Source organism: Propithecus coquereli, unplaced genomic scaffold (assembly GCF_000956105.1).
Source record: "Propithecus coquereli isolate 6110/MARCELLA unplaced genomic scaffold, Pcoq_1.0 Scaffold232, whole genome shotgun sequence".
Taxonomy (NCBI): domain Eukaryota; kingdom Metazoa; phylum Chordata; class Mammalia; order Primates; family Indriidae; genus Propithecus; species Propithecus coquereli.
In genome coordinates this window covers 3,403,666-3,424,694 of record NW_012147864.1, presented here as the reverse complement: position 1 = coordinate 3,424,694, position 21,029 = coordinate 3,403,666, and the positions used below count along the sequence as shown (strand labels likewise).

At 60.1% G+C, this 21,029-nt stretch overlaps 1 protein-coding gene across 1 annotated transcript in view; it reads right to left on the bottom strand.

Moving 5' to 3' along the window:
* Positions 1–2,918: 2,918 nt before the first annotated feature.
* ARID3A (AT rich interactive domain 3A (BRIGHT-like)) overlaps positions 2,919–21,029 on the bottom strand; it is a 27,387-nt gene continuing 9,276 nt past the window's right edge. The window contains exons 3-8 of the mRNA XM_012645439.1: positions 10,784–10,856; positions 7,606–7,789; positions 6,961–7,208; positions 4,651–4,947; positions 3,700–3,798; positions 2,919–3,325 (exon numbers count right to left, since the gene is read on the bottom strand). Coding sequence (XP_012500893.1) covers positions 3,069–3,325; positions 3,700–3,798; positions 4,651–4,947; positions 6,961–7,208; positions 7,606–7,789; positions 10,784–10,856 — 1,158 coding nt within the window. The 3' untranslated portion in view covers positions 2,919–3,068. The remainder of the gene's footprint in view (positions 3,326–3,699; positions 3,799–4,650; positions 4,948–6,960; positions 7,209–7,605; positions 7,790–10,783; positions 10,857–21,029) is intronic.

Sequence of the window (21,029 nt, the reverse complement as noted above, 5' to 3'; positions counted from 1 at the left end):
TAATACCTGAATGTTCTGCAAAAAAAAAAAAAAAAAACAAACTGAAATTGTTACAGGCCACCTGGTGTGACAGGCTGGGCCCAGCCAGAGGTAGAGAGAGTAGTTTATACCTTTTTTTTTTTTTTAAAGTTTTTAAAATTTTTTCCTCCTTTTACCTGAGTTCAGGCGTGGTCCCCACGCCGTCTGACAAACCCCAGAGAAACTGAAATTTCACAGGTCAAGAATGAAAGGCTGAATTCATGCTTGTCAAGAAAAAAAAAAAAAACGCAAAGGCAAAATTAGGGAAAAAAAAAAAGAAACAAAGTGGGCAAAAATGATAAAAGAAAAAAAATGCAACTGTACAAATGCACAAAGTGTTAAAAAACTAACCCAGCCGGCCCCAACGACCCCGGCCCCGCCCTCCCGCCTGTCCTGACAGCTGGACAGCCAGATAGCCCCGTGGCCAGCCCTAAAGGTCCCCAGGAAGATTCCAGAAGTAGCCTGTCCACAAACATCTCCTGAATGGGGGCCCCATGAGCCCCTCCCGACCCTGAGCGTGCGGGGTCCCCGCCTGCCACGCAGCTAAGCCCGCCGGCCCTGCAACCAGCAGCCACGCCTTCAGGGTCCTCCAGGCTGGGACAGTTGTCCCCTTCCCCAGCCCAGTTTCCATAGCGGGGTGCTGAGTCGCACCCCAAAAAGAAGCCTCGGGAGATGCGTGTGGCAGGGAGTCGAGTTGGGGGACCCTGGAGGCTTCAGCGTCCGTCCAACCGCGAGGACCCCTCACATCCCCATGGCCAGTGTGGCCACTGCCTTCCAGCTACTTCTGCGAGAGCGGACCAGACCCCAGCCCAGGGCCCGCCTGCCCTGCGAACTCCAGATCCAACAGTGGGCCACGTCCCCCGAGTCAGAGCCCGTCCGCCCGCCTCCGGGAGGCTGGATCCGTGACGGACACATGCACAGGCACACACAGCACGTGCTGTCCACGCACCCGCCTGGGTCACAGGTGGAGGTCCTGCCACTGCCGCTCCCAGAGCACGCGGGAGGGACGGACGGGAGGCCCAGCCCCAGGGGTGCGGTTTTTGGCATCAAAAGTCAGACCTGAGGTAGAAAGAAACATGCAGCAGACATTCCCCGCCACCCCCCACACCGGGCGGGGCCTGCCTCGCAGGACAAGGGGCTCCATGGCCTGGGAGGTGGCCGGTGTCGAGGCCGACTTCAGACAAGTCCAGGTGGCTCTCGCAGGGGGGCAAGATAACCTCGTAGGACAAAAAGACCCCCCTCCCCGGGATGATTGTGCTGCCAAGGCCCCTGCCCCGGAGGAGCTGGGGCAGAGAGAACCTTCCAGAAGAAAAAAATACAAGAGGAGACCCCTGGGATGCCCACCTCCCCTCCTGGAACGGGGCTGCTTGACAGCGACCCTGAGAGCTGAAAAGAAAGAGAGGTTCCCTCCCCAAAGACACACCACGCAGCCCGACAGGAAAGCCAACTCAGACTCTGGGGGCCCGGGGACCCCCCCAAGGTCTCCAAGGCAACTGGCTGGGGTAGGGGGAGCTGGGGGGCTCCCTGGGACCAATTATAGAGACTCCGGACTCACCCCGGGAACAGCTGAGCTAATCGCCGTCCTCCCCAAGAGAAACCCAAGCAAACCCAGCGCTGTCCCGCAGGAAGCCGTCCGGTGGCAGGGCTGCCGGGCTCCTGCCCCCCTCAAGCTGGAGCCGCAGTAAACCCAGCTCAGCCACCCTGAACCCCACTTTCTTCCAACCTGGGGGAGGGGTCCCAATCCACGGGGCGGCCCCGTGCCGAAGTGGGGGGAGAGAGAAGGAGCCAGAATGTTGAAGGGTGGGGGGTAATCAGATGCCGTGGCCCCCCGTATCCTCACCCTGAGCTAGGCCCGGCCTCACCGCCCTTCCCCGACATCGACAGTTCCCTGAAACAGCCCTCACAGGCAAGAGAAGAACCCCCAGACGGCCACATTCATCCCTGAGACAGGAGCCTGGGGGCCGTGACGAGGGGAAGCCCCTCCCACGCTCCGGGCCCCTTTTCCACACTTTCTAATTAAGACTTGCAGGTGCGAGAGCCCGGCGCTCTCCCCGCAGACCACAGCGCAAGAAAAGCATCGTGGAACATCACAGTCGCCAAGCCGCGTCACCCCGCCCCCACGGCCCGGCATGCACCCCCCGCCCGGCCCGGCCCCGCCCGCAGCACCTGAGTTCATCCTTGTGGCAGCTCTGGCCCCACGGATGCAGCCTCCTGGGCCCGCTGGCTGCACGACGCACCCCAGCACACGCACAAAGGAACCCATATCGGCCATGAGAAAAACAAAAAGGTTATTACTTTTTTGTTTGTTTGTTTTTGCTTTTTCAAGTTCGGTTTCCCTGAATGAACACATATATATAGATATATAGATATATAGATATTCCTCTTCCTAACGTTTGATTCCTTTCCCCCCCAAGAATAAAATAAGAATATTTACAAAACCCCTGAAACCTATTTTAAAAAAAAGAGTCCCCATAGAGTTTGAATGTCACTATGACTTAAAAAAAAAAAAAGTTCCCAAAGCAATAAGAAAAAAAAAAAATTCAGTGATCTCAGCTGAGGGGTTTCATTCAACACAAGGAGCTTGGAGTGGTGAGTGTGTGATGAATAGAAAAAAAAAAAAAAGGAAAAACGACAAAAAAATGAAAACACACAGTGCAGGGGTGTATGAGGTAAACAAGATTGGCCCGACGTTGCAGCTGGTCCGACCAGACACCGGGCCCCGCAGGAAAGCCCTCGGAAAGACCTGCCTCCTTCTGTGTTCTGATCCATGTTGCTGTCCTCACGATTCATCTCTCCGAATGTCTGAAACCTGAGAAATTCAAGTGTTCCTTGGTTTTCCCCCGTTTTATTAAATTTTCTTTATATATATATATATGTATATATCTTTTTCTTTTCTTTTTGGCGTCAGCTGTGGCTCCTCTGTGGATAGCTTCCCTCCCCACCCGTATCTTCCGCCATCCTGGCCCCTGCCTGGCCCCCCTCGACCCCCCCCACTGCCCGGTCTGGCGGGCTCCTGGGGAGCAGGACGTGGTGGGCGGGGAGTGAGGCGGTTAAGGCAACGTAGAGTTATTTGAGGTAGAAGATGTGGGGACTGCAGACGACCCTGCTGGCCCGGCCTGGCTGCCCCCGCTGTTGCTGGTCCCGGTGTTTGCTCCCCGGCTGCCTGGGTGGTTGCTGCTGCTGGTCCCGCTGCTCCCGCTGCTCCCGCCACCACTGCCAGCACCACCGCTGCCACTGCCACCTCCACCGCCGCCTTTGCTGGAAGCCAAGGGTGGCGTGGGTGCCGGCGGCTGAGCAAATAGCACTCCTAACGCAAGGACAGAAGAGACACGTTGTGGAGAATTTAGTCCCCTCTGTACACGCTGGCCCTCGCCCCTGTAAGATTCAGCATGACTGTACCCACATTTTGCCTTTAATTTCAGGAGTATACTGACCCCCTGGACCTGCTAGGACATAAACGCCCTCCTGCGAGCTTCTCTTCCATTAGCCTTATCCACTGCGTACGCAGCAACCAGGCTGCTTAGTGTTGACAGCACCACCTGGTGGCCGCTGTGAACCATGCACCCAACTCCACATTTTTTTACACAGGACAAGTGGAAAATTCAGCTTAACCATGAATCCGTGCTTGTGGACTCCTTCCTGTGCCCAGCACAGTGCCAAGCAGGATCAGGGCCGTCCTACCTGTGTACATGACGCCGTTGATCTCGACAGACATGCTAATACTGTTGCTGCCGTTGGTGCTGGTCAAGCTCACGGCTGAGTCCTGGCGGCTCTCGGAGGCTGTGGGGAGAAGAAAAACGGCCGTTTGGGATCATAAATACATCTGGGAACCTTTCTGTTTCGTGTCTGTCTCACCCGCTAGACCAGCATTGCAAAGGAGAGGACTGTATCATCACAGCTAAGCTGTCTCCAGTGCACACAGCAGGTACTCGATATATATTTGTTGAACAAGAGCGTATCTGTCTACAGTTTGCTTTTTTCAAGGCTTCGCTATGACAAATGACATCACGTGAATGACTGCGATGTGAACACCCATGTAAATACATGTTTCCTCGGGCACCTGCACTAATGTTCTCTGCTATAGGTGCCAGGCAGTAGCAACAGGTCACAGGGTGAACACATTTTTTATCTTAAAAGAGACTGCCAGCTAGGCAAGGTGGCTCACGCCTATAATCCCAGCACTCTGGGAGACCGAGGCGGGAGGATCACTTAAGGCCAGGTTGGAGTCTGCTGTGAGCTATGATGATGCCACTGCACTCTAGCCTGGGCCACAGAGCAAGACTCTATCTCCCCATCTACCACAACCAGAAAAAAAAAAAAACATTGCCAAATTGTCACCTATGCACACACCCACCAGCAGGACCAAGGGGGCCCATTTCCCTACATCCTGCCTAATACTTGATGTTATTAAGCTGTGGGTGGGTGACAATATCTCCTTCCTAATTTGCAGATCCCTGACTGGATGGAGTTGACCACCTTTTCATATGAATTTACAAGTCATAGCTACCCCTTTTTTCTACTGTTTTTTTTTTTCTTATTGATTTGTAGGTACTCTTTACATATGTTGGCTCCAAGGCCCTTATTTTGCTTCCCATGCGGGAGACAAGGAGGGTCTGGGTGCTGGATCAGTACCTTGGCTGTTGATCCGTATGCTCATGGGCAGCTGGGCTGTCATGGCCAGGAAGTTCTGCTGCAGAGCTCGTTGCATGAGCCGTTGCTGCTCATCAGCCACCAGGGCCATCTTCTTCTCGGGAGGCTCCCCAGACTCCAGCTTCTCCCGCAGCTGCTCCAGGGCAGCTGCCTGTGCTGCCACAGCTGCTTGGGCAGCTGCCGCTTGCACTGCTGCTGCCTGAGCTGCCACCACGGGGTGGCCTGCAAGGGACACGGGCAGGCGGCCGGGGACCGTGATGGGGATGGCTGAGTCCTCCTCTAGACAGGAGACAAGAGGAATCGGTGGCCAGGGGGAACTGGGCCCTGCCATCTAGCTGAGGCAGGAATGTGCACCCTCTTGAATACCTCTATGGATGGGGTGCTCACTTCCTATCCAAGGAAGTTGATAGGTTTTGGAACAGATATAAGAGCTTATAAAATCCCTTCTAACAGCAGGGTGACTAAAGGTCACCATGGCATATGGGTTACCTTATAACTAACAATACTAGTTATAATAACAGTATTACAGTAGTATTTGGCACTGGCATCACAGAGAGACTGTAATAGTATGTAATCATATAAAATACTAGTTAAACAAGAGCTACCACGTCTTGTCTAAGCATTCAACACAAATCACCTTGATGGACCCTTTCAATAACCCACATCTACCTAGGCACTCTTATCACTCCCATTTTACAGATGGGGAAACCGAGGCTCAGAGAGGATGGATAACTTTCCCAAGGTCACAGAGCTGGAATTCGAGCCCAGGCAGCCCAACTCCAGAACTAGTTCCTAACCATCCCCCTCCACTGCAGCGGAAACGAACATTCTCGTGGGTCCTGCTCACTGGTCCCACTCTGAGCTGCTGCATCTTCTTCTCCTCGAAAGCTTTCTCCCAGAGCTGCGCCTGGCACTGCCTCTGCTTGCTGGGTTCCCCACCCCAGACCTTTGGCCCCAGACCTGTCAGATTTTGAGACCTCTCTGGTCTCGGCTCAAATGCCACCTCCTCGGGAGCCACGCGTGTCTCTCTGCACGCCTCGACTGGCCTTTCCGGCTTTGTGGACCTGCCACTGCAACAACAGGGCAGTCGCTGGCCCTCTTGAGAGCTCCACCAGGTCACAACCTCCTCTGTCCCTGCTCAGCACGGGGCCTCGCGCACAGTGGGTGCTTTGTAACCATTAGTGGGTATTGCCAGACTCCCCAAGGCTAGGAGGGGCAGACTGAGGCCCACCAAGAACCAAATGGACTAGTGTCTGCGAGACCCATTCACCTTATATGTGACCAATCCTTAGTTTTCAGGGTACCGTGGGGATCACGTTGGATCCTCAGGCCAATGGTAGGGAACAGAGAGCTGCCAGGCCAGCCCAGCCCGCGTGGGGATGGGCAGTAGGGACTCAGACAGGCAAACAGAAGTCACATTGCCATATGCTGCTGTTGGTGCTTCCGTGTTAGGAAGGATTCAGATGCTCAGTGGGAGAGAAAGCTGTGATCGATTGTCTGCTATGGTTGTGGCGGGAACTCACCGTCAGGTATCTGCAAACCTGGGGTGGTTGCACGCCGGGCACTTTACACATTGAACGCCCCCCAACAACTGTACAGAGAAAAGGGGGTTTCCCCCACTTTACACATAAGGAAGGCCAGGCTCAAAAAGAGGCAATGACCTAAGTAGGGGCACCTAGCAATAGCTTCGGGCATGGTTCAAGGGCGAATCTGACAGATCTACGTTACACTTTCCATGTCTGCCAGGACTGTGTTGAGAAGGATTCTAAAGCCCAAAGGGAAAGACCACAGGGACCAATCAGTAATGTTCGCCATGCACAAGGGACTGGAAAAATCCCTGGAAACGAACAGTGTCAGCTACGGAATAAAGACTGGTCAGACGCTGCAATGATTGATTAGCAATGCCTGGATTAGGAAAGTCTGCAGTGTTCAATTAATGATGTCTGATTTAGGGTGGACAGGAAAAACAGTGATCAATTAATAATGTCTGCTGTGGCCAAAAGATAGAAAAATTGTGTTTGATTCGTAATGTCTGCTGTGGCACATAACTGTTTATATAGATTGATCAGATTAGCAATGTCTGCTACCACCTGTGTGGGTTGGGGAGATGGTGATCGATTGGTAATGTCTGCCAGGGGAATAGCACTGATGCATGGCCTGCCTTCTGCCACACCAGCACTTGGCTCTACTGTCCTGGTTACCCAGAGAAGGGAAAAGGTATCCTGTGCAAGGTCATGCAGTCAGGCTGAAGCTAAGTTGGGATCAAAACCCAGGCCCCACACGGCCCCTCACCTTTCTTGATCTTTGGGGCTGGGGTGATAGAGCTGCCATTGGTGCTGGCAGCCAGGCCCAGGGAGGACACAGGCAGCTTGGGCGAGGAGAGCATGCCGTGCGCCCCGCCTGGCGAGTAGGCAAACAGGGAGCCCCCGAAGCTCTGGCGCCGGCCCTCCCGCCGGTTGCTGTCTATGGCTGCCTGGAGCTCGTTGGGGTTGCTGAGTCCTCGCTTCTCACACTCGTAGGGGTACAGGTACTTCATGTATCTGTGGGCAGAGGCGAGGGGACAGAATGGCACCTGGCCCCCCCTCCCCAGGCCCTCTGAATAAAGTAAAACCCCACCGTGGTGCCACCATCCCGGGTTCTAGCCCTGGACTAGCCAGGCAGCCCCCAGAGTAGCTAATGCTATTCCCTCTGTCTTAATGCTGTTCCCTGTGACTGCCTAGGCTGGCCCTTCCACACTCAGACCGCGTCACCTCGTGCCTGATGGTGCTCATGCCCCCCGCCTGACGTTCTGGGGCCTCAGGCTCATGGCGTGGCCAGCTGCCCTCTGTGGCCACTGGCAGCCCCCTTCCCGCCCCCTTGATCCTCCTGCCGCAGGCCCTCTGCACCGGCCGTTCGCGCTGCTCAGAGCGCCCTGCTGCGCTGCGGCGGACCACTCACTGTGTGCGCAGGGTGAAGGCGGCGCTGGTGATGGAAGTGGGCAGGTTGAGGCCCTTGGTGATCTCACGCCACAGCTTCTTGTTGATGACCTCCACGAGGCCGCCCTTCTCCGTCACCAGCACATACAGCATGAACAGGTCCAGCACCTGCTTGGCCATGATGGGGATCCTGTTCACGGGCGTCCCTGCGGGGAGGGCGGGACAGGGTGAGCCGGGGACGCTGGCGCCGCGGCGCAAGTCTACGGTCAGCGTGGCGGACACAGGCTGGGTGGACACTGGGGTTGGGCGTCCTGGGCACTGCAGGTACCGAGCAGCGTCCCTGGCCCCCCCCCGACGCCAGGAGCAGCCCCAGTTGTGACAACCACAGATGTCCCCAGATGTGGCTCGGTGGTGAGGGGCAGAATCGCCCAGGGTGAGAACTGCTGCTCAAGAGAGCACCAAGGTGGCAGCTCTGCCTCGGTTTCTCCGCCAGTAAGCTGTGCCAATCTCACGGCGTGGGAGGCAGGCTGTAAAGAGGAGGGAGACGCTGGGGGCCAACCTGGGGACGTGCACGAGACACTCAGGCCTTTGTTATTCCTTCTGCATGTTGCCAACCACAACAGCTGCCAAAACAACTCCGCTGCCCTCCTAGGGCCCGTTCCCGCCAGCTTCCCAGGAGATCTGCAGTCACAGCGGGGCTGGGGGAGGGCTTGGTGAGCCCAATTTCCCGTTTAGGGAATGGAAGGTGGTGGGCTAGCCCGGGCAGGGCAGGGCGCTGGGCTAGCTGACATCCCTCCAGCCTCATCTCCCCAAAGCCGCTACAGGCACCCCACCCCCGCCCCTCTTCTCAAACCCCTCTCCCTGGCTGTGACACCCTGGGCGTATGAAGCCAGCTGTAGACCGTCTGTGGCCCCCATGCCCGTCCTGCTTGCAAGGGGTCCTCAGCACCCAGCCTGGCATACACTAGGCACTCAATAAGCAATGGCGAAGACTGACAGGCCCTCATCCCAGGCCACAGCTGCTGACCACTCGCTCCTTAGGTAAGTCCCTTCAGATGGGGAAACCGAGGCTCCAAGGTCTGACCTGCTGGAGACTGGGTCCAGCTTCGGGCGAGGGGCTGGGCGGGCCCTGATGTCGCGCCTTCCAGAACCACCTCGTGCCACCCTGAGTCACTTCCAGGCCCCTCCCAGGTTGCAAAACCCCCAGTGAAATGACATCCTGGGGTGGAGGAGGACAGACCCCAGACGGCCCCCAGACCCGGTTTCTCAGCCAGACAGAGGGAGAAGCCGGCGCAGGCCTCGGCCACACAGACAGCCTCGGAAAGGCCCAGAGCCGCCCCCCCTCCCCCCAGGACACCAGCGCAGGCCTCAGAGTCGGGAAAGTACAAGGAACCCCAGGCTGCGCCCGTGCTGGCGGGCGGAGGATGTTTACAGAGGCGCTGGGAGCGCGGTGCAGGGCCTGGCACAGCTGCCCGATAAGGAAAGGCTGGGAGGTCGTCACGGAAACAGCAGGGTCAGGTGGTCAGGCTGCCGTGGCAGGGAGGGGGCACAGGCAGGACCCCTCCTCGGCACCCGGAGAAGTTTGGTTCAAAGCTTTTACTTAGAGATGCCGGAAAAACAGCTACTTTCCCTCCACCTGGAGTGAAGGAGAAAGTGCCTGTGGGATGCAGAGAGTGGTGTCCAGGGTGAAGGGTGGGGGGTCCAGCAGATTCTCATCCCCAGTGGCCCACCCATTACAGAGGGGGACAGTCCAGGAAGGCAGCAAGGAAGAGGGGTCCTTGAGGCTGGGTTTTGAGGGATGTATAGGAGCTTGTTGGTTCCTGACCTCCAGAAATGGAGGGAGGTAGGGCTGGACTGAGGCATCTGGGCCCCCAGCCTCACCCACACTCACCTGGGGCTCCCCCAGGATACCAGGTGCTGTGCCGGGCACTGGTGACCCAGCAAAATAGGTCAGCTCTGGACCTGGGAGCTGGGAGCCCCGGAGGTGGAGGGGGTGCGCAGCACGGACAAGGTGATAAAGCCAGTGGGCGCAGATCTCTCTGGCCTCATGAGGGGCCACAGGCCCCGGCCAGGGCTGGGCTAAGAGGATAACACAGGAGGGCCTGGGGGGCTGGGCCGGTTTCCTCCACCCCGGCATGGGAGGGGTTAATGCAGGCCGCTGGGCAGTGGCTCTGGGCCAGCCTCCACCCCCCTCCCTTCCCTCAGCTGTGGGGGCCGTAGCAGGGCTGGGCCTGTGTTTACAGAAGCCAAGCCAGAGCCGGGTGGCTGTCTGGACAAAGCAGGGCAGCTGGACTCCCCACACCAGTGGCGAGGGGATAGGGATGTCACCCTCCGCCCCACCCCCCCTGCCTCTGCAGGCTGCTCTGGGCCTCAGTTTCCTTCCCTGAAAAGCAGGGATTGCAACTGCCCCCCGCCCCCGGGATCGTCTGGGGGGCTGGAGCGGGTCCCCCCGGCCCCTGTGCGCCCTCCCCGCCCCACCAGCTCCTCTCTGAGCCTCGCTCACCCCGAGGCTCCGTGTCTGGGCATCAGTTTCCCCACTTGGACGCCTGCCTAGACCTGCCCTCAGCCCAGTCCTCTGGCCATGGTCACAAGACACTTCCCGGGGTGGGGGAGGGGCTTTGTCCAGGGTCCATCTTGGCCCAGACCAGGGGGATGGCTCAGCGGGTACGCTGTTGGTGCTCAATAAATGTGCATGACATACCAGCGGCCCTGCCTTGGCATATTCAGGGCGCCTGCTCGTGGCTGAGTTTTGGGGGTGCTGCCACACAGCAGGGACTGTGTGCAGCCCATCTTACAGATGGGGAAACTGAGGCCCCCGGTGGGAGCAGAGGAGGGGCCAGGACTTGACCCTCGAATCCGAGGCCCCAGGGAGGGTTCCATCCATCCCCCGCACCCAGCTGGGACCTGACCTGCTCCCCAAACACAGAGGCTGTGGGGGATCCCGGTAGCGGGGACCCCCTCATTGCACCCCAGAGCTCAAGGAGGGAGCCGGCACTGTCCTCCCCGAGGGACCCGCATCAAGCCCCTGCAGCAGAGCACGTGTGCCCCTTGGAAATCTCCGACGTCCCTCCCAGCTCAGGAGCCTTGGATGCCTACAGCCAAGGGGAGCTCACTGCTGCCCCAACACACCCGTGGCCAGCAGGGCCCCTCCCACTGCACCCCATTTCTTGTGACCTCCCTGCGGGACAGGGGGGTCCTCACCTCGCTTCTGCATGAAGCTGAACAGGTCGTCCAAGAATTCCTTCCTTTTGGGGTCCCCGTCGAGTTCGTAGAGCTATGGGGACAGAGAGGGGACGGGTTAGCCAGTGCCAGCGTGGGAACTACGTCCCCCTACCCACTGCACGCAGGGCCGGGAGGAGGGGGCTGCCGGCAGGGACAGGAATGGGGGTCCCAGGGCCCAGACACCCCCGACCAAATCCAAATGTCGCAGAACAAATTAAAAGGGTTTGTTCTGTAAAATGTGGATTCAGTCAAGAGGCTACACTCAAGGATCCAGAAGGCCACGTGTGGCCCCGAGGCCACACCAGCCCTCGAGCATCTCCTGAGGTCCCACGGGGCAGATGGGGAACCGGACTCTGAGGCCCGAGACAGAAAGGCACACGTAGGGGCCTCCCGGGCCCTAACACAGCACAAACCAACAGCCGGCTGTCCTTTCACGGCCCCGGAGCCCGGAAGTTCAGAATCCAGGTGTCGGGGTACCCGCACTGCCTCCCAGGGCTCCAGGGTGGACCCTGCCCCGCCTCTCCCAGCTCTGGGGACTCCTGGCATCCACGGCTCGTGGCCGCGTCACTCCAGTCTCTGCCTGTCTCCCCTGTTCTGAGGACCGCAGCCCGCTGGAGTCGGGGCCGCCTCGCCTCCTGCCAACCTCGCACGCACTGCAGTCGCGCATCGCTCAACCAGGCGTCGCCAGTGACACGCAGGGTGCGCCCACACGGCACGAGACGGCACAGCCGGCCGCACAGCCGGGGCACCCAGTACGGCCCACGGCTCCGACCTACAAACTACACAGTGCGTTCCCGTATCCAGTACCGTGGGGGACTGTGACAAGATGGTGAGTATTCGTGTATCTAAACACGTCGAAACTCGCGGCACGTCCTTAACCAAAACCTCAGTCCGGCGTGCGACCAGACACCTGTAAGGACCCCGTTTCCAAATAAGGTCCCCTTTGCAGGTACCGGGGATCCAGGACTTCAACCTGTCCGTTCTGGGGGCCACACTTCGTGCCACGGCAGCGCCCACCTGACTGTCCTGAGGGTCTCACACAAGCCCACTGGCTCCCAAGAGACGGCCCTGTTTGGCAGATGAGGAAACTGAGGCATCATGGCAGGTGCCAGACCAGAGCCCGGCACCATGGGGTCTCGATCGCCAGCTATAAAATGGCAGTCGCTGCCTGCCGGGGTTATGGTCAGGGAGGAGCGAGACCTTATTCCCCAGGAGTGACGTGTGGAGAGGGCCTCCATCTGGGGTACCAGGGCAGGGGGTCCCGCGGCTGCCAGCTCACAGGCTCTGCCGGTAGGTAGGGGGTGTGGGGTGCGAGGCCGGCAGAGATAACTAGACAGCAGCGTCAGGCAGGCGGGGGGGCAATTTGTCGGGGAGGGGCAGAGACAAATACCAGGCTTCACATTAAGCTCCGGAAAATGTGCCGGCTGGACAGTGGGGGGCCTTGAAACTGCCAATTAGCTCCAGCTGGGATTGGGGAGGGGGCCTTGAAACCACCAATTAGCTCCAGCTGGGATGATCCATCATTAAGGAACCAGGACAAGGAGGACAACGCCCAGCTCCTGCCGCGGGGACATCCGAGGAGGTAGGTCAAGGGCCCAGCCACCCCTCAACCACTCTGCCCCTCCCTGGGCCTCAGTTTCCCCATCTGTGTAACGGAGACAAAGCGAGGGCTTCGGGAAAGGGGCCGGGGCAGCCGGGGGCGCAGACCTCTGCCCTGGGTGGTCGAGGCAGACTGAGGGCCAGCTGCCAGGCCTTTGTCTCCGCCCCACCGGCCAGCCCAGCGCCAGACTGGCCGGCCCGCATTCCTGCGCTGATTTATGGTGGCCAGAGAGGCCCGTGTTTCCCCTTCCCTGCCTGAGGGGCGTGGGGCCTGCAGGTAGACGGGCTGGCTGGGCCCATGAGCGCCGGTACACACACACACACACACACACACACACACACACACATGCATGGACATGCGTGCACATGCACATATATGGCCACATATGCGACCCCTCGGCTGTGCGACCCCTGCCCCGGGTACCCTCTCAAAGAGCGTTTCCACCACCCGAGTCCACGACTCACACATTCGCCTGCGGTTTTGTCTGTTTTGCTCCCAGCATCTCTGATGGGGCCAAGCACACAGCAGTTGCTTAATAAATGTGCTGCGCTGAGTGAACCTTGACTTTCTCAGCTGCGCGGCGGGCTGGGCTGGGCACAGAGTGAGGCAGAAGACTCACGGGAGGCTGCCTGGTACAGTAGGCGCTCGGGCAAAGAGGGTTTCGTAGCTGGGGCTGTCCTGGGGGGAACGTGTCCCCCACAAAGTTCACGTCCACCTGGGACCTCAGATGTCGGGTTGCAATGAGGTCGCACTGCGGTGGGGTGGGCCCTACATCTGATGGCCCACGCCCTCGTAAGAAGAGAGAGACAAATGCAGGGAAGAGGCTGGAGCGACGCGGCCACAAGCCAAGGACCCTGACCCTAACCCTTTTTTGTTTCAGGGCCTGGAACCCCCAGATCCAGTACCCTTCCTCCCCAGAACCCCTGGAGGGAGCCCAGCCCTGCAGACACCCTGACGCGGACTTCTGGGCTCCCGGACTGGGAGAGGACAGATTCCTGCTGTTCTGAGCCTCCGGTTTGTGGTCATTGTCACGGCAGCCCCGGGACACTATCACAGGGCCCAGCGAACCTCGGGGCCTTCCTGGACAAGGGGGGAGCCTGCTCCGAGGTTCAGAGCTGGGTGGGGGGTTCCACGCTCCCTGCATACCTTCCCTGGCCCAGCCACCACAAGACATCTCACCGCCCCTCCTGCCTCAGTTTCCCTATCTTTCGAGGAAAGTATTTGATAAAGCACAACAGCTTTCCTCTGAGCACCTGGGACCCGGGTGAGCCCCATCTTCTAGGTGGGGAAACTGAGGCTCAGGGAAGGGAATGCTGCTCCATGATGGGTCAGCAACGGCGCAGCTGAGGGTGCATCACCCCCACCCCCTCCCAGGCCAAATGGTGGTGGGCTAATAGGCCAGCGGCAGGGCACTGTGGGACCCCCGAGGGGCCGGGGCATTGATCCGAGGCCATAAAGAGGGAACGTGCAGGGCCCCCCCAGCTGAGGCGGCTTTAATGGCCGTTGCTGTGGGCAGCCGGCAACAAAGCCGGGCAGTAAAGGCCGCCCCAGCTTTATGGAGAGCCGACCTCCAGTTCCGCTCCCCTGCAGGGCGCGACCCGCCCTGACCAGCTGCCAAGGCCCCCGGGATGGGGAGCAGGGGACAGTGTCGAGGCTCCCCGTGGCAGTGTCCAGGCCCCCTTTGTGGGCCGGCGGGCCTGGCTGCCTGTCCTCGAAAGGCTGCGAGGTTGCACTGCTAAGCCACAAACACCCCGTGCCAAACCCAGGCCTCACTCCCCACCTGGACTCTGCGGCTGGAACGCTGTCCCTCTCCAAGGTGGAGCAGAAAGCTCCGAAATCAGCAGCGCACCGTGGGCCGGGCTAGAGACTGGGCAAAACCTCCAGGACCCCCTCTCTGGGCTTGGGTCCACACCCTGAGCAAGGCAGGTGCTGGGGTGGCTGACAGCCCTAGACACCCCTCCCCAAGACACCCAAGCCCCCCAGGAGGAGCCCTCACCCCAACTGCTGCCCGGCCTCCGCGACAGCGCCTGTCCTCACTGGAAACACTTGCACCGAGCCCGCCATCGCTGGTTTTCCCGCTTGCTGCCACTCTCTCACGGCCCAGTCGTGCGATTTATTTGCACATCTGTCCCAGAGCACGTGGGATTCTTTTCTTGCTCCCAGTGTCTAGCATCGTGCCGAGTGCACCGCAGGTGCTTAATAAATGCATGTTACATAAACCTCACTTCTCAGTGCAATGTGTCCTTCTCTGAAGTCAAGATGCACCGGCTCACGGCTCCTGCAGGGCCGCCGGGGTCCCAGCCCCACAGGGACGGAGGGTGTGGAAGGCTGGTCACCACGGCTGAGCGGACAATGTCTCTCCTGCCCAGCACCCCCCACTCCAGAGAAGGGGAAACCGAGGCAGAGAGGGTGGGGGCTCCACTGCCCCCACCTCCCTCCCTGCCAGACCCTGCTCCACTCAGAAGCCAGAGGGGGACCCTCCCCTGGCTACAGACTCCCCGGGCTCCCCAGCAACCTCTGGCCCCCTCCCCACCCCAGGGCCTTTGCATGACCAGTTCCCAAGTCTGTGCACGCACGGCTCCCTCCTTCCTACCCCAGCCAGCATCACACCTCATGTCACATGCGTCACAGGGGACACTCAGTCATGTTGGCGAACGAGTGAATGAATGAATGAACGAATGAGAGCAACGTCCTGGTCCCTGACGCCCTCGGTGGCCAGGAGCAGTGCAGGGGTGAGGGACCTGGGCGGGTGGTGCAGGGAGGCAGCACTGGGATGGGGGAGGGGAGGAAAACCTGTGATCACCACCCCAGGCCCCAGAAGGGCAAACAGGAAATTCTTGTTTCGTGTCATTTTCTCCCCCCACCCCCCAAGAAACTGGGGTCAGTGGGGTTTCATGCTGACCAGGCTGAGAGCCACGTGGGCAGCGTTGAGGGGGTGAGGGACCCTGTGGGTCTAGGGAGCTCAGCCCCAGCTTGGGAGGGGGAGGGAAGGTCAGGAGGAGACCCCCCGGGACCCCCAGGCTCATGGGGACTCCAAAGGGACGGGCCCAGCTTGGGGACGGGTTTGCCAGCAGAAGCAGGGGCTGCTGGACCCAGGGTCCCATCCCCTGTGCTCAGGGTTTCCCGTCAGTCCCCAGACAGGCCCCACCTGGGTAGTGGCGCCCGCGCCCAGCTCCCCGTGGGGGCTGGGGCGGTGTCCGGCCCAAGGCCAAGGGGCCCCGGCTATAAAAAAGTCACCATCGGCAGGGCCCCCTGGGAGGACTCTGCCCCCTGCAACGGCCCCCTCCTGTCTCCCTGGTGGCTCCAAAGTCCGCGGGGCCCCACCTTGAGGCCACCAGGCCGAGGGGGGCGCCCCCGGAGTGGGGAGGCGCCCGGTGCGGCCTCTGCGTCCGACAACCAACGCCGGGAGAAACCGAGACACGACCCAAGCGTCCGACACTCGGGGACCAGCCGAGCCCCGGCCGCTGAGAATGCCAACCCTAGATTTGGCAAACCGGCATCCGAGGGTGAGAAACTCTCAAAAAGGCACATTTCTGCACCGCCCGACGTGGCCTGTGAGAAACCAAAGAAGTAGGTTCTCCTCTAAGGCCAGACTCGGGTTCGAGGACGCGCAGAAAAGGCGGGAGTGGATGAGTCAGCAGCGGACCACGGGGAAAGAAAGAGACACCATCCATGAGCCGGGGCCACGGAGCGTGTGGGGGCCTCGGCCCACTCAGGAGGACAGTGAACAAAGGGGACAGCAAGAAAGTCTCCCCCCTCCAGGTGGGGTGGGCCCTAGGGGAGCAAATTCTTTAATCTCATCTACTTAAAAAAAAAGTCTCTTAAAAATAAATTTACTGAAGTGAAATTCACATAACACAAAGTGAACCAGTTTAAGGTGTACGATTCCGTGGCATTTGGTGCACTCATGATGTTGTATAACCACCGCTATGATCTAGTTCCAGAATGTTCCTTCACCCCAAAAGGAAGCCCCATCCTCATCAGCAGTCACCCCTCAGCCCCTGCCCAGCCCCTGGTGACCACAAATCCCCGTCCCTCTGTGGATCTTCCTGTTCTGGACATTTCACATAAACGGAGTCACACACTGTGTGTCCTTGCGTGTCTGGCTTCTCTCACATACACGAACACGCATGTATAATCTCACCTATTTTTGTATCCTTTGGGTTTGAGACAAGAAATAACTAATTGCAACTCCAATGTTTAACCAAAGTTAAACTAAACCGGCTGGTTTTCACCCCTTGGACCTCCCATGACACTTCCTTCTCGTACTCTCCCAGGGTGGAGGGTGTGAAGGGCTCTGAAACCAAGACTGAGATTGGGCCAGGCCTCTCCCCTGCTCAAGGGCCAGCCATGGCTCCCTACTGCTGTCAGTTGCCCGACTCCCTGCCGGCCCTCCACACGCCTCCCATCTGTCTCCCCTCTCACTCATTGTGCACTGGCTGCCCAACTGGTCCTGCCCCAGGGCCTTTGCACCTGCTGGCCCCCACCTGAAGCCCCTCTCCCTGACTTTAGCTTCTAATTTTGGGGTTGGCTCTTTTCCATCCTTCTCTTCTGCCTCCCACCTAGAGGAAAGCCCCGTGAGACAGAATCGGGGTCTGCAGGTGCCCGGCACAGGGGCTGGTATCCAGCAGGCGCCCATTAAGGAAGGAGGGAAGAAAGAAAAGAGGCCTCCTTCTCGGACCCTCTCTCATGCCCCACCCCTGGCAGCCCCCACCCCCCATGGGCCCCCGCCTCCTCCCCCTCTGCCACCTGATAAACCTGGCGTTATCAGGCACCCACGGGTGGCGGCAGAGATGACTCAGCATCGGTAGCTGTTGCTGGGGTCCCCAGGTGGGCAGGGTCCCTGGGGGCCGCCAGGAGCCTCCCCTTCACAGAAACGCCTCCGCTGCCCTGGGAGGGGTGGGGCGGGGCCCAGCGCAACACAGCCGCCTCCAGGTCCCCAGTGCCCACTCTGCACTTGGGGAAACTGAGGCGGACATGGGGGCGGTCTGTGCCGGTCTGGTGGCCAGCTTTGCAGAGGGAAGGATGCGGCCAGGGTGGGCGCTCTGTGTGTCGGAGCCTCGCCGGGTCCCGTCCCTGCCCGCAAAGACCCGAGGCCAGGAACAGACGGAAGGAAGGAAAGAAGGAAGGAAGGAGCTCCTCCCTGCCTGCACGCCAGACTCAGTTTACCCACCTGGGGGCTGAGTCGCTGCGATGAAGATGTGGAGGCTAGTGCCACGGCGCCTGCACAGTGGCAGCGGGGACAGCGGCTCCAGCATAGCCGGGGGACACGGGGGTGGGGGCGGGGGGGAGATTCCAAGTTTGAGGGCTTTTCCGCCATTTTGGAAACTCCCAGGGCTTGACATGGAGGAGGTGGGGGCTGCGCGGGGCTGCGTCAGCCACGGGGTTTCTGCCAGGACGATCCATTCTGCAGCCATGATTGAGCGCTTCTTGTATACCAAGGCTGGTGCTGGACATGTGTCCCCAGAAAGACCCAGGCTCCCCAGCTCAGGGAGTCCCCGCACAGGAACCCGAAGGAGGTGGGAGAGGAGCTGGGGAAATAAGACACAGCGGGAGCGAGGCCCTGCCGCGGGCAGGGCAGGGCGGGCAGGGCAGGACGCGGGGCAAGAGGACCGCAGCCAGCACAAGGCAGGGGCTTCCCCAACGCCTGCTGGGCAACCTTGGGCCCTCCCCAGCCCTCTGAGCCCCGCCCGGCCACCATCGCTCCCCAGGTGCAGCGACCGACCGGCTGGGGCCCCCCTGGGCTGCGCGTCCTTTCGATTCCTGTCAGCGCAGCAGGGCCTCAGTGGACACAGATGCCACAGTGACTCCGCGGAACTCACGGGAAATTGAGGAAGTGATTCTGGGCGGGGCAGAAACATCTGTCCGCTTGACACCCACCCCCAGTCCTGTGTCCCCTCTCTGGAAATACACAGCGCCCCACCCACGAGGGAGATATTAATAAAAACTCCAGAAATGACCACAAAGTGTGAACACACGAGGCCGAAGCTTCAAGGTGCTTCTCTACGGATTTCCGGGTCACGAGATCCCAGGGGAGCACACTGACGCCAAACCCTCCTCCATCTCCCCTTTGGGCCTTTTGGGTGGTCAGAGGCCACCTTGGAACCTCCGTCTCCTCATCTGTGAAGTAGGCGGGGGTCGACGGAGGGATGGCAGAGCTGGCTGGTCAGCTGCCAGCCCATGTCACCGTTCGGGAAACTGAGGCCAACATGGGGTGGGCAGTAGCTAGCCCAGGGCTGAGGATACACCAGGATGAGATCAGCCGACACACACTTCTAGGAAGAGGGTGCAGGAGGGCGGGGGCTGCCCACAGCGGCACGAACGACATGCAAATCGGGGCCTGTGAGCAACCCGGGGGGCGCCCACCAGGGGCTGGCTCAGAGCAGCCCCTCCACCCACGAGAGCCCATTTTCCAGACGCAGAAACAAAGGGACAAAGACGGGAGAGCTGGGATGGGGTCCCCGGGCTGCGAGGGAGCCTGGCGTGGCTGGGGAGGCACACAGAGGGACACACTTGGCCACACGCCACCCAAGGCACCTGGCACTCAGGGTCCCCGAGCAAATGCCTCCAAGCATCAGGCGATGAGAATCTTCTCTCCCCACAAACTGCAGAATCCGCTGCTCCAGGCCTCCCTGGGGCACGCTGCATGGGTCCCGGGTCGCCCAACCTGCACATGACACGTCCTCACAACCCCCAGCCCTGGCTGCCAGGGTCCCCGAGCCTCAGTCACCCCGAGAAACAGGCTCTGCGTTGCCCAGGACCTGGCCCGCGGCAATCAGGGCCCATCCTGGGGTTTCCTCCGCAAGGAGGCAGCTCGATCCCCTGCAGATGGGCCCCGAACAGCCCGAAAAACACCAGAAGGGTCTTCCCTGATGGGCAGGGCCTTTCCAGAAGATTCGCCTGGTGCGAGAGGTCCAGGGGGCCAGGATGCTCCCGCCCCAGCCATGTCTACCAGGTCCCCATGGACAGATGTGGGGCTGCCTCCAGACTGAGCCTGAAGACAGCGGCAGGAAGGAAGGGGCCGCCTCCGCCTCTGCCCCGAAGTGGAGAGGAAGGGGCCCTGGTGGGCTCGGGGTCCCCGCAGGGCACACAGGCAGGCGCTTCAGGCAGGCCCTGCGAGCACCAACCTCACAGGGAATCGCAGAGGGGAGGGTGAGGCGCAAGCCAGGGCCACCCTGGGCATACAGCAGGCGCCAATGACGTGCCCTACGGAAGCCAGAGTTGGAGGCAGATAGTCGGTGAGTGATGATTAACGATGACAACGAAAACAGTAAAATGACAACATCCAGCACTTGCTCAAATACCATCCCCATGTTACACATGGGGAAACTGAGGCCCGGAAGGAGGAAGTCACGGGTAGAGCTGCCATGTGTAGCACAACGTCCACCCCCAGATGGCATTAAGGAAACAAACAGCCCCAGAGGTGACTTCAGGCCCAGGCGCATTTCCAGAGATCAGCTCCAGGCGCGACAGCAGCGCGGCACGTGGGCTGGCGGGGCGCAGGGCAGAGTGCCAGCCGGGGCAGGGGCCGCAGGGTCGGGAGAGGGGCAGTCGGGGAGGAAGTGTGGGGCGGCGCGGTGCGGGCTGGCAGGACACGAAAGAGGAAGAGAAAAAGAGATGGGCCAAAGACAGACAGGGCTGGACGCCCGGATCCCCGGCCTCCATCGCGACCCCGGCCCAGCCTGCGTCCCTGGGAAGAATTTACGGTCCGGTCGTAAAAGGGAGACAAAACAAGACCACTCAGAGGTCGGGCCCTAGCGGCAGGGAACAGGGGTCCTGGGTCGGAGAAGGTCTCAAGCTCAAAAGATCCATGTTCAAAGCAAAGAGCTTCGCGCCCCTAAGCGGAGTAGGGGGCTCTGGGGACACCCTAACAGTAGGACGCAGACACGTCACAGCTGCACATGGGGCCCTTGGACACTCCCCGCCGGGACAGAGATGCCACACACACGCACTGAGGGAACTGGACATGCCACGTGGACAACTCGGCACGCACAGATGCGCAGGCCCACCCAGATGCGCACAGACACACCTTGGCGAGAGCGGCAGAGACGGGCCCGGCCTCCATTGCCGCCTGGGCTCCAGTGCCACCAGGGTTGAGGCTTCCGCCCACTCTGTTCACAGACAGGCCCCAGTGCCCAGACAGGGCCCGGCACACAGTAGGTACTCCATAAATGCATGCCGAAGGACCAGGCTCAGACACACGTGCACACAGCGAGGCCCTCACCACACGCCATGGCCCCACAGGCCGGACGGTCAGGGTCCCCGGGTCCTAGACCCATCCCGAGGACAGGTCTGCAGCCGGCCGGGGTCGGGGCCTCAGCGTCAAAGCCCGTCCACCCCAGTGCGCCGCTTCCCATGACTCAGCGGGAACGCACAGCCCTCTCGAGGTTTCGGGTGGGTTTCTTGTGGCTGCTGGGACAAAACTCCACAAACGGGGTGGCCTCCAACAAGAGATTTCTTCTCTCACAGTTCTGGAGACCGGAAGTCTAAAACCAAGGGGTCAGGTCGGGTGTGGTGGCTCACGCCTGCAGTCCCAGCACTTTGGGAGGCTGAGGCAGGAGGATCCCTTGAGCCCAGGCATTGGAGGCTGCAGTGAGCTGTGATGACACCACTGCACTCCAGCCT